Source organism: Pituophis catenifer, unplaced genomic scaffold (genome assembly GCF_029215685.1).
Source record: "Pituophis catenifer annectens isolate HBS135680 unplaced genomic scaffold, rPitCat1.0.hap2 SCAF_1, whole genome shotgun sequence".
Classification (NCBI taxonomy): domain Eukaryota; kingdom Metazoa; phylum Chordata; class Lepidosauria; order Squamata; family Colubridae; genus Pituophis; species Pituophis catenifer.
Genome location: NW_027256881.1, coordinates 240,001 through 251,958, shown reverse-complemented (window position 1 = coordinate 251,958; position 11,958 = coordinate 240,001). Strand labels below are relative to the sequence as shown.

At 43.9% G+C, this 11,958-nt stretch overlaps 1 protein-coding gene across 1 annotated transcript in view; it reads left to right on the top strand.

The window, feature by feature from the left end:
• Nucleotides 1-362: 362 nt before the first annotated feature.
• Nucleotides 363-11,958, top strand: part of LOC139308455 (multidrug and toxin extrusion protein 1-like) — a 36,129-nt gene continuing 24,533 nt past the window's right edge. The window contains exons 1-5 of the mRNA XM_070931983.1: nt 363-664; nt 4,582-4,683; nt 5,587-5,655; nt 6,771-6,919; nt 10,843-10,885. Coding sequence (XP_070788084.1) covers nt 503-664; nt 4,582-4,683; nt 5,587-5,655; nt 6,771-6,919; nt 10,843-10,885 — 525 coding nt within the window. The 5' untranslated portion in view covers nt 363-502. The remainder of the gene's footprint in view (nt 665-4,581; nt 4,684-5,586; nt 5,656-6,770; nt 6,920-10,842; nt 10,886-11,958) is intronic.

The following is an 11,958-nucleotide window of genomic DNA, read 5'->3' as shown; positions in this document are numbered from 1 at the left end:
ATGGAGCGAAAAGCAGCTTCCCTCCATCTATCAAACGCGGGTTCCCAAATCCCTGTCCTTGCCAATGAGGACTAGGACCTTGCAATAAACAACAGCTTCGGAGGCAGGAGTACCCGCTTCTTGGGCCGTGCTATTTTTAATGGCCAGTAGATCTGACTTGGCAGCAGAGTCGAGTTTCATAACAGCTCCTGGAACCTCATCCGTCATTTGACCCCGTGATCATTAATCTTAGAAACATCCCAGCGGCCCAAATCAACTGCCCACCCATGTCTACACACGTCCGAATTTCCCAACCGGCTGCTCCTCCCCGTCTTTTATTGGTTCTGGACAGGCTCGCTCGCTCACCCTTTGCCCAAAAGGTATCGGACTGTGAAGAAGACAGTCCGGGAGTCCAGATCTGCTTGAAGTCCGTCCTGCAGCGGGTGAAAAAACGAGATCAAGGAGAAGAAACCCAATTTTCTTAGAAACCTCAAAAAAATCCTTTCGCCCCACCCCGCGACCTATGGATCAAGGGGCTTCAGACTTGGAAAAACCCCCACTTGGTACTTCATCCGACGAAGATCCCAAGAGTTCGGTCCTTCCCTGCTGCAGGAAATTATGTCGGCTGTTTCCTTCCAATTTCTGGGAAGAGGTGAAGAATATTTTGGTGATGGCCGGGCCGTTGGTAAGTCTTCTTCCCTTTGCAAACTTGCAGCCCATTAGAGATGTTCTTAAGGCAGGTTTTTTTTTAAAAAAGGTCACAGAATAACAGAGTTTGGAAGGGACCTCGGAGGTCTTCCAGTCGAACCCCCTGCTGAAGCAGGAAACCCAGTACCAGTTCTGACAAATGGTTGTCCAATCTCTTCTTGAAAACCTCCAGTGTTGGAGCATCCATAAATTCTGGAGGCAAGTCGTTCCACTGATTAATTGTTGTCACTTTCAGGAATTTTCTCCTTAATTCTAGGTTGCTTCTCTCCTTGATTAGTTTTCCTCCATTGTTTCTTATCTTGCTTTCTGGTGCTTTGGAGAATAGCTTGACTCCCTCTTCTTTGTGGCAGTCCTTCAGATACTGGAAGATTGCTCTCATGTCACCCCAAGTCCTCCTTTTCATTAAACTAGACAGACCCAGTTCCTGCAACCGTTCTTCACCTCCTCCTACACCACTTCAGACAAATGGTTATCCAACATCTTCTTAAAAACTTCCAGCATTGGAGCATTTACAATTTCTGGTGGCAAGTTGTTCCACTGATCAATTGTTCTGACTGTCAGGAAATTTCTCCTTAGTTCCAAGTTGCTTCTCTCCTTGATTAATTTCCACCCATTGCTTCTTGTCCTGCCTTCTGGTGCTTTGGAGAATAGCTTGACTCCCTCTTCTTTGTGGCAACCCCTGAGATATTGGAACACTGCTATTGTGTCTCCCCTAGTCCTTCTTTTCAGTAAACTAGACATACCCAGTTCCTGCAACCGTTCTTCATATGTTTTTAGCCTCCAGTCCCCTAATCATCTTTGTTGCTCTTCTCTGCACTCTTTCTAGAGTCTCCACATCTTTTTTACATCGCGGCGACCAAAACTGGATGTAGTATTCCACGTGTGGCCTTCCCAAGGCCTTATAAAGTGGTATTAACACTTCATGTGATCTTGATTCTATCCCTCTGTTGATGCAGCCTAGAACTGCATTGGTGGTACAGCAGACTAAATCTGCTGTTAAAGTAGCACTTAGCTGCCAGCTGCCTGCAATTACTGCGAGTTCAATTCTCAGCAGGCTCAAGGTTGACTCAGCCTTCCATCCTTCCGAGGTCGGTAAAATGAGGACCCGGATTGTGGGGGCAATAAGCTGACTTTGTATAAAAAAAGAACATCGCTTGGGGGGGCTGAAAGCCCTACTAAGCAGGTATATACAAAAGTATGACATCTATTGCTTAAAAGCACTGTAAACTGCCCTGAATCTCCAGAGAAGGGCGGCATATAAATCGAACCAATAAATAAATAAATAAATAAACTGTGTTGGCTTTTTTGGCAGCTGCAGCACACAGCTGTCTCAGATTTATGCGATTGTCCACTAGGACTCCAAGATTCACCTTATTCTATCTTGGCTCAGCTATGGTCAGCCGACTTTCATTTTTCTTTTGTTTTTTTATAGAGATTCTCAGTCATCCTGGTTCCACCAAGTCATGGTTGTCCCCAGAGGCCTTTTTCCAAAGGCAACTGAACTTTTTAAGTTTTTTTTCCCTTGAAAACATTTCGCTTCTCATCCAAGAAGCTTCTTCAGTTCTGAAGAAGTGAAATGTTTTTCAAGGGAACAAAAAACAAACAAAGGAAGTTCAGTTGCCTTTTGAAAAAAGCACTTTGAGGGTTTTTACTTTATTTATTTATTAAATTTGTTAGCTGTTTGTGGTTTCGTGGCAACCAAACTTCCCTTGACAACTAACTCCAATATCTAAGGGGCTGCTATGATTAAGGGACTGGAGGCTAAAACATATGAAGAACAGTTGCATTATGTCTAGTTTAATGAAAAGAAGGACCAGGGGAGACAGGATAGCAGTCTTCCAATATCTCAGGGGCTGCCCCAAAGAAGAGGGAGTCAAGCTATTCTCCAAAGCACCTGAAGGCAGGACAAGAAGCAATGGATGGGAAATAATCAAGGAGAGAAGCAACCTAGAACTAAGGAGAAATTTTCCTGACAGTGCGAACAATTAATCAGTGGAACAGCTTGCCACTAGAAGTTGTGAATGCTCCAACACTGGAAGTTTTTAAGAAGAGACTGGACAACCATTTTTCTGGAATGCTATAGGGCAGCAATGGTTAACCTTTTTGCTGTCACATGCCAAAAGTGAGGGAAGTGTGGGGGTGGGTTGCGGGCATGCGTGCCCACACCCATAATTCAATGCCCCCCCCGCATCCTGCCTCCCCCCCTGCGCATGCGCACGCGGCCCCCTGCGCTCCTTCCGCTTTTGGGATGTGATGGCAAAAAGGTTACCGGTGGGCCTGGTAGGCTCATTTTTCGTCCTCCCCAGGCTCCAGAGGCTTTCTTGGAACCTGGGGAGGGTGAAAACGGCCTTCCCCACCCCACCCCGAGCCCTCCGGAGGCCCTCTGGAGGCCGGAAACGGCCTGTTTCCCAACTTCCGGTAGGCTCGGAAGCGCCCGAAAATCAGTTGGCTGGCGTACGCATGCATGCTGGAACTAGGGCAATGCTTGTGTGCCCACAGATATATTATACAGCTCCGATTTGAGGTTAGATTTTACACCTTGAGACCTATCCTGATGCTCAGGTGTGAAGCAAGCATCTCTCAATCAAAATGTAGATCGATTCTGCAATCTTGGGAGAGAAATTGCAGGACGAGAGCTGTTCTATTACGGTCAAAAATTAAGAATTCTGTTCGGCTGCAAAGTTTTAGTCCGAGTTGCATTTTGACCAACGTTAGTGAACTGCGGCTTCTTTTAAATATTTTATTGCCTTTTATTTCTTAATTATTTAAGATTTCCTTTTTGAAAGGGGAAGCAAAGATATGGATAAATTTAGGGGGATTGGAACAACTGATTCAAGCCCCAGTATTGAACTGCGTTATTGCATGAGTTTAATCTATCACGGAGCTTTAAATTTTTTGGTTATAATACTTTAATCCAGGGTTTCTCAACCTTGGAAACTGTAAGAGGGGTGGACTTCCACTCCCAAAATTCCCCAGTCAGCCATGCTTTAAGATGGATGGACTTCAACTCCCAGGATTCTCCAGTCAGCCTGCTTTAAGAAGGGTGGGCTTCAACTCCCAGAATTCCCCAGTCAGCCATGCTTTAAGAAGGGTGGACTTCAACTCCCAGAATTCCCCAGTCAGCCATGCTTTAAGAGGGGTGGGCTTCCACTCCCAGAATTCCCTAGGCAGCATGCTTTAAGAGGGGTGGACTTCCACTCCCATAATTCCCCAGCCAGCATGCTTTAAGAGGGGTGGACTTCAACTCCCAGAATTCCCCAGTCAGCCATGCTTTAAGATGGATGGACTTCAACTCCCAGGATTCCCCAGCCAGCCTGCTTTAAGAAGGGTGGACTTCAACTCCCAGAATTCTCCAGTCAGCCATGCTTTAAAATTGATGGACTTCAACTCCCAGGATTCCCCAGCCAGCCTGCTTTAAGAAGGGTGGACTTCCACTCCCAGAATTCCCCAGTCAGCCATGCTTTAAGATGGGTGGACTTCCACTCCCAGAATTCCCTAGGCAGCATGCTTTAAGAGGGGTGGACTTCCACTCCCAGAATTCCCCAGCCAGGCATGCTTTAAGAGGGGAGGACTTCCCCTCCCAGAATTCCCCAGTCAGCCATGCTTTAAGAGGGGTGGGCTTCCACTCCCAGAATTCCCTAGGCAGCATGCTTTAAGAGGGGTGGACTTCCACTCCCAGAATTCCCCAGCCAGGCATGCTTTAAGATGGGGAATTCTGGGTGTTGAAGTCCACCCATCTTAAAGTCGCCTCAGTTGAAAAACACTGCTAATCCACAACTGAACACTAAAATTGCTATTATTGCACCATTTGAACCTATTCTACCACACTTCTGGGTGGCACTTTGAAGAGTTTCAAATCTTCACCTGCCTTCTCCTCACCTTTTTTTCCCTTAGACTGTGATTCAGCTCCTGGTGTTCATGATCCATGTCGTCAGCACGATATTTTGCGGCCACATGGGGAAGGTTGAATTGGCATCCGTCACTCTTGCCATTGCGGTGAGTTTCCCTTTTCACGTGTTCCCACCTCCTCCATCTTCATCTTCATACCAGCTGACTATTGGGTGACCTCCAAAAGATAAACAGAGTCAGCCCTGGTGGTTTCTGCTTGGGATGGAAGACCACAAGGAAACCCCAAACTCACTTAACAAATGTCTCGCTTAGCAACAAGAAAAATATGATTAAAAAGACTATATATCTGGTTTTGCACATACTAACCGCAACTAGAATTGTATTTGCACAGCAATGGAAAAATGATGAGATTCCGTCAGAGGGGAACGTAATTAAGAAAATATTAGAATGTGCAGAAATGGATAGATTAACGCTCACTATTAAGGATAAAGAAGAAACAATATTTTTTGATATGGGATGTAATTTATCAATGGGTAGACAATAGAGACAGAAAGAAGTTAGAAAAGAGGAGACATAAAAAGAGGAAATGTTAACGTGGAGAGTTGTTAAAGATGATGTTAAGTATTATTGTTATTATTATATTATTAATATTATTGTGATGAATACTACAACAAATACGTGGATTATGATTGTTTAAAAATAACTGCACCCAGACCACACGCTATTTGATGGAAACTTAATGTTATATAAAATAAAACAAATAAAACATGGGGAGGTGGGAAGAAATTTTGAGCTCAGTTGTGGTCATAAATTGAGGACTAGCTGCAGTGTGTTATTGCTATGAAGGTGTAGCTGCAATTGGAAATTAAAAGGCGAGCTTGGAGTTTAAAATGTAAATTTTACAAATAGAGCATTAATATTAGGATTAAAAGAGGGATTAAACCTTAACCTCTTTTATAATCTCCCTCTTATGATTTTGGATAAGAATAGCAACAGATAGGTAATCTCTGGGTTTTCTAAATTTTTCCTCCTCTTTCTTCCTGTTTTTAGGTGATCAACGTGACTGGCATTTCTATAGGTTTTGGGCTGTCCTCGGCTTGTGACACATTAATATCTCAGGTGGGTCATAATCAGGAGTGAAATCCAGCAGGTTCTGACAGGTTCTGGAGAACCGGTAGCGAAAATCTTGAGTAGTTCGGAGAACTGGCAAATACCACCTCTGTTTGGTCCCAGAGTGGGGTGGGAATGGAGATTTTGCAGTATCCTTTCCCTGCCACGCCCACCAAGCCACACCCACAGAAACGGAATTCTGCGGAGTTTCTGTCCAAGCTCGGAGTTTGCCAGATACGGAAAGAAAAAAATACAATCCATTTTCCTGATTTTTTTCTCTATTCAGGATGGGCTAAATCTGGGGTTGAGGGAGCCCCCTTCAAAATCCAAAAGAGTGGAATTTTTAATTTTCTGCAAAAGAGATTCCATATTCTCTTTTGCTATTTCATGGTTTGAAGGCGCTCCTGAGACAATTATATAAAATCGCTTAACTGTGGGATCCTTGGTGCTCTCTGAGCTTGGTGGTTTTCGTGCAAATGTTTCTGTCAGGATTCGAGGTCGTCTCAAATAAATTGCATTTCAAACAAAGTCTTTGATGAAAAAAACTCCTATTTATTAAGCACGACATTCTAGACCTGACTCCATCAAAGCCAACACTGACTTCCAGACCCAAAACCCTCCCTTTCTGTTCCCCACTCCCCTGTACTCATTGGCCATCTTCCAAGTCACTCTACCCCTAATCTACTGCTCCAGCTCAAAGGAATTTCCCCCCTCCCATCCCATCTCCTAGGGGATATTATCTCCAGGGAAAATAAGTAGGTGAAAAGTCAAACGTCCCTTTCCAGACGCCTCCGCTTCTCCTTCTTATGTCAGCACTAGAGTAAAATGCAGCTTGAAGTGCTGACAGTTTCATTGCCTGATTAGGTAACACCACCAGTACTAGAAAGTAGTGGGGTTTGCAAGGAGGAGGAGGAGGAGGAGGAGGAGAGATAACCAATCAAAGGGTGACTGTAGGAGGAGGACTGACAGATCCTGGAGGTGGAATCAAAACAGGAATCAGCCTAGCATCCTAACATAGCCACAAACAAACCTGGCCGAAGCTAACCATTGGTGCCCAGAAGATTCCTACAGATAGGCTTTTTGCATAAACCCATTTCCTTGGTCTTTCCCCTTTCTTCTTCCAGACGTACGGCGGGAAGAACATGAAACGGGTGGGTACCATCCTCCAACAAGGCATCCTGATTCTTCTCCTCTGCTGTTTCCCATGCTGGGCATTTTTTATCAACACAGAACAGCTTCTGTTGCTGATCCGGCAGGATCCGGAAGTTTCCAGGTGAGAAAGGAGATCAAGGGAGGTACTAATATCACTCCATAAAAGCCTTAGTAAGACCACACTTAGAAGACTGTGCCCAGTTTTGGTCCCCACACTATAGAAAAGATGTGGAGACTCTAGAAAGAGTGCAGAGAAGAGCAACCAGGATGATGAGGGGGCTGGAGGTTAAAACATACGATGAACGGTTGCAGGAACTGGGCCTGGATAGTCTAGTGAAGAGAAGGACCAGGGGAGACAGGATAGCATCTTCCAATATTTGAGGGGCTGCCCCAGAGAGGAGGAAGGGGGTCAAGCTATTCTCCCAAAGCACCTGAAGGCCAGACAAGGAACAATGGCTAAAAACTGATCAGGGAGAGATTCAACCTAGAAATAAGGATAAATTTTCTGACAGTGAGAAGCATCAACCCATGGAAGAGAAGTTTATTTTATTTATTTATTTATTTTATTTCCAATTTATATACCGGCCTTCTCCCTGAGGACTCAGGGCAGTGCACAGCCAGAATTAAAAACATGAAATACAAATATTAAAAACAATTAAAATCTATATAAATTTGGCCCAAAAATTAAAAATCACAAACCAATTAAAACATTTAAAAATTTCTTCTTAAGCCAGCCCGGCTTGCTGGAAAAAGAAGGTTTTAAGGGCAGAAGGCACCGAGGTCTTGGATTCTCCTTATCTCTGGGGGCAGCTGATTCTAGAGGGTAGGTGCCCCCACAGAGAAGGCCCTCCCCCTGGGGGTCACCAGCCTACATTGTTTGGCTGATGGCACCCCGAGGAGGCCCTCTCTGTGGGAGCGCACGGGACAATGGGAGGTCGTCGGTAGCAGCAGGCGGTCTCGAAGATAGCTAGGCCCTATGCCATGGAGCGCTTTAAAGGTGATGACCAACACCTTGAAGCGCGCCCGGAAGACCACTGGGAGCCAGTGCAGCTCGCGCAGGAGCGGTGTTACATGGGAGCGCCATGCTGCTCCCATCACTACCCGCGCTGCTGCGTTCTGGACCAGCTGGAGCCTCCGGGTGCCCCTCAAGGGGAGCCCCATGTAGAGAGCATTGCAGTAGTCAAGGCGAGAGGTGACGAGGGCGTGACTGTGCACAGGGAATCCCGATCAAGAAAGGGCCGCAACTGGCGAATCAGGTGAACCTGACAAAAGATCCCCCTGGTTACAGCCGTCAGATGTTCCTCCAAGGACAGCTGCATATCCAGGAGGACTCCCAGATTGCGAGCTCTTTCTGTGGGGGCCAAAGACTCACCCCCAATAGTCAGCAATGGAGTCAGCTGACTATATCGGGATGCCGGGAACCACAGCCACTCAGTCTTGGAAGGGTTGAGCTTGAGCCTGTTCCTCCCCATCCAGATCCGCACAGCCTCCAGGCACTGGGACATCACTTCAAGGGCATCGTTGGGGTGGCCTGGGGTGGAGATGTACAGCTGGGTGTCATCAGTGTACTGGTGGTATCTCACCCCGAAGTTGCCTTCGGAAGTTGTGGGAGCTTCATCACTGGAGACTTTCAAGAAGAGACTGGACTGCCCTCTGTCAGAAATGGTGTAGGGTCTCCTGCTTGGGCGGGGGGGTTGGACTAGATGACCTCCAAGGTCCCTTCCAACTCTGTTCATCTCTATTCCAATCAAGGAGTGAACCAACCTAGAACTAAGGAGGAATTTCCTGACAGTTAATCAGTGAGACAGCTTGCCTCCAGAAGTTGCTCCATCACTGGAGGGTTTTTAAGAAGAGATTGGACTGCCATTTGTCAGAAATGGTGTAGGTGGAGGGGTTGGGTGGAGGGGTTGGACTAGATGACCTATAAGATCCCTTCCAACTCTGTTAAGGAAAACTTTCTTCCAAGATAAAGCAATGTGGTGGGTGGGAGTGGGGATTTTGGGCCTTGTGGGATGAGTTGAAGGGGGGTTTCACCTGTGGACAGCTTTCATTGAAGGGTTAAAAATTCTTCTGGGACTGTTTTGTCCATGTGATCCCTTTTTTCTGGATTGTTTTGAAGATGATGGGATAGAATTACGGGTAATCCTCGACTTACAACAATTCATTTAGTGACCGTTCAAATTGCAATGGCACTGAAGAAAGTGATCTGCGAGCCTTACAACCATTTTCACTCTTACCGTCCTCATGGTCACGGGATCAAAATTCACAACTGGTTCATATTTATGACGGTTGCAATGTCCTGGGGTCATGCGGTCCCCTTTTGCGACCTTCTGACAAGCAAAGTGATTAGGATAGCCAGATTCACTTAACAACCGTGGCAAGAAAGGTCGTAAAATGGGGCGAGACTCACTTCACAACAGTCTCGTTTAGCAATAGCAATTTTGGGCTCAACTGTGGTCATAATTTGAGGACTAGCTGTGTATCATGCTGGAAGGGCCTGGTTGGGGAATTCTGGGAGTTGAAATCAAGATGGCGTCTGAATTAGAGGCAAGGTTTGAATCCCATTGTCTCGGGCGCCATCTTGATTTTTTGACTACCCTGTCACATACCTCCAACTCCAATAACCTAGCTAGGTGGCTCAGTGGCTAAAACACTGAGCGTGTCAATCAGAAAGCTCGGCAGTTCGGCGGTTCGAATCTCTAGTATAGCTCTCCTGCGTGAGCAGGGGGTTGGACTAGATGACCTCCAAGTCCCTGCCAACTCTATTACTGTAACTCCAGCCGTGATTACAATTGATGTGCTGTTTTTAATTTGCTTTGTGGTTGCTACAGCCAATGCCTGTGTTAATCTTTCAAATCAACAAAGACCATCCCTTAAAAATTCACATCTATTAAGAACATCACTTTGAAGTTTTATTCCATAAAGAATATCCATTCAAAATTCACATCGAGTAAAGATTATTCTTTGAAAATTCAAAACCGGCATCAACTGAGAACAGCATTCGAAATTCATGTTAATTAAGAAATCACTGAAAATCCAAATGAATAAACAGCATCAAAATTTGTATCAATTAAGAAAATGGTTCAAAATTCAACTCTATAATGAACCTCCATTCAAAATTCAAATCAATTAAGGACATCTTTTAAAATTCACATCAATTACTATTAATCTTCTCATCGTTCCTATCGCCCATCTCCTCCCACTTATGACTGTATGACTGTAACTTGTTGCTGTATCCTTACGATTTATATTGTTTCTTAGTATGATTTGATTGCTTATTTGTACCCTATGACTATCATTAAGTGTTGTACCTTATGATTCTTGACGAATGTATCTTTTCTTTTTATGTACACTGAAAGCATATGCACCAAAGACAAATTCCTTGTGTGTCCAATCACACTTGGCCAATAAAAGAATTATATTCTAATTAAGAAATCTATTTAAAATTCACCTCAAGAAACCATTCAAAATTCGTATCAATTAAGAAAATGGTTCAAAGTTCAAATCTATAATGAACATCCATTCAAAATTAAAATCAATTAAGAACACCATTCAAAATTCACACCGATTAAGAAAACTATCCAAACTTCACATCGATTAAGAAATCACTCAAAATTCAAATCAAGTAAGGACATCCATTCAAGATTCACAGCAATTAAGATCTTCTTTCAGAACTAAAACGAGTAAAGAGCATCCATTCAAAATATCTAGTCTTTCACAAGATCAGATGATCCCCTCATAAAATTTCCCACAAAACTGGACCTTTTGAATGTAATTAAGTAGACTTTTATATCTTTTTAATATATATATATATATATATATATATATATATATATATATATATATATATATATATATATTTATTCTTTAAAGTTTTGAGGGATGTCACAAGACAGGGTTTCTTCAAAGAAGCCGCTTAGAGCTCACAATGTGGTGCCCGAAGAGGCTACAACAAAATATATGAGTTTTTTAAGACTGCCATGAACATGTTCACGGAATTGAATAATTGGAAATTAATGCCATTTTTTTTGTGTGTCTTTCCAGGCTTACCCAGGTTTATGTCATGATCTTTATCCCAGCACTGCCTGTAAGTTTCCAGCTTTTTCTGAGGCTTTCGCGGGTGTTTGTATGTAGGTCTTTGGTTATTCGGGTTTTCTCCCGCGTAAAATTGGAAGTGTCTTGGCGACGTTTCGACGAAGTCTCATTCGTCATCTTCAGGCTGGTGTTTTCGGCTTCGTGCTCCTAGAAGCACGAAGCCTTCATTGCTCCTAGAAGCACGAAGCCGAAAACACCAGCCTGAAGATGACGAATGAGACTTCGTCGAAACGTCGCCAAGACACTTCCAATTTTACGCGGGAGAAAACTCGAATAACTAAAGACCTACACACACATATATATATGCGTGTGTGTGTGTGTGTGTGTGTGTGTGTGTGTGTACAGTTAATATTTCGGGTTTCTTCCCGTGTAATTGTAAACATATCCTTAAAAGGGTAGTAGAGAGATTTCGATGGAATCGCATCCATCATCTTCTGGCTGATGTTCTCGGCTTGGTGCCTATGGACAAACTGTGAGATCGTAACTGATGTTTTTCTATGAAACGTTCGTTCCATCGAAACGTCGCTACTACCCTTTTAAGGATATGTTTACAATTACACGGGAAGAAACCCGAAATATTAACTGTACACACATATATACCCGTGAAAACTTACATATATATATATATATATAAAGCATTTTAACTAACAGACTTTTAAATGACGCGGGAAAACACCCGAGATTTTAACTTTGCTTGTTCGAAGGTCAGTACTCATCTAATGAGCAGTACTCATCTACTTCTCCATGTTAGCAAGTTTAAGATGTATGGACTTCAAGCTGGCTGGGGAATTCTGGGAATTGAAATCCATTGTAATAAATTAGAGGTCCAGGCTTTTGCTCTTATCAAAGATGTTTTTCCCGCTCTCGCAGAGAGCTTTATTTTTTATACAGTTTTTACAGGCAGGCAAAAAGGCAGGGCAGCAACAGTGTTCTAATTGGACAAATTATTCACCCCCCCTCTCAAGATGCCATCCTCTCTAGGTGAGATGACATAATACAGATCAAAGCCAAAATGAGATCATAGGCATGAGCTAAGGCAGTGTGCTGCCCTTAGCCTGGTACTAC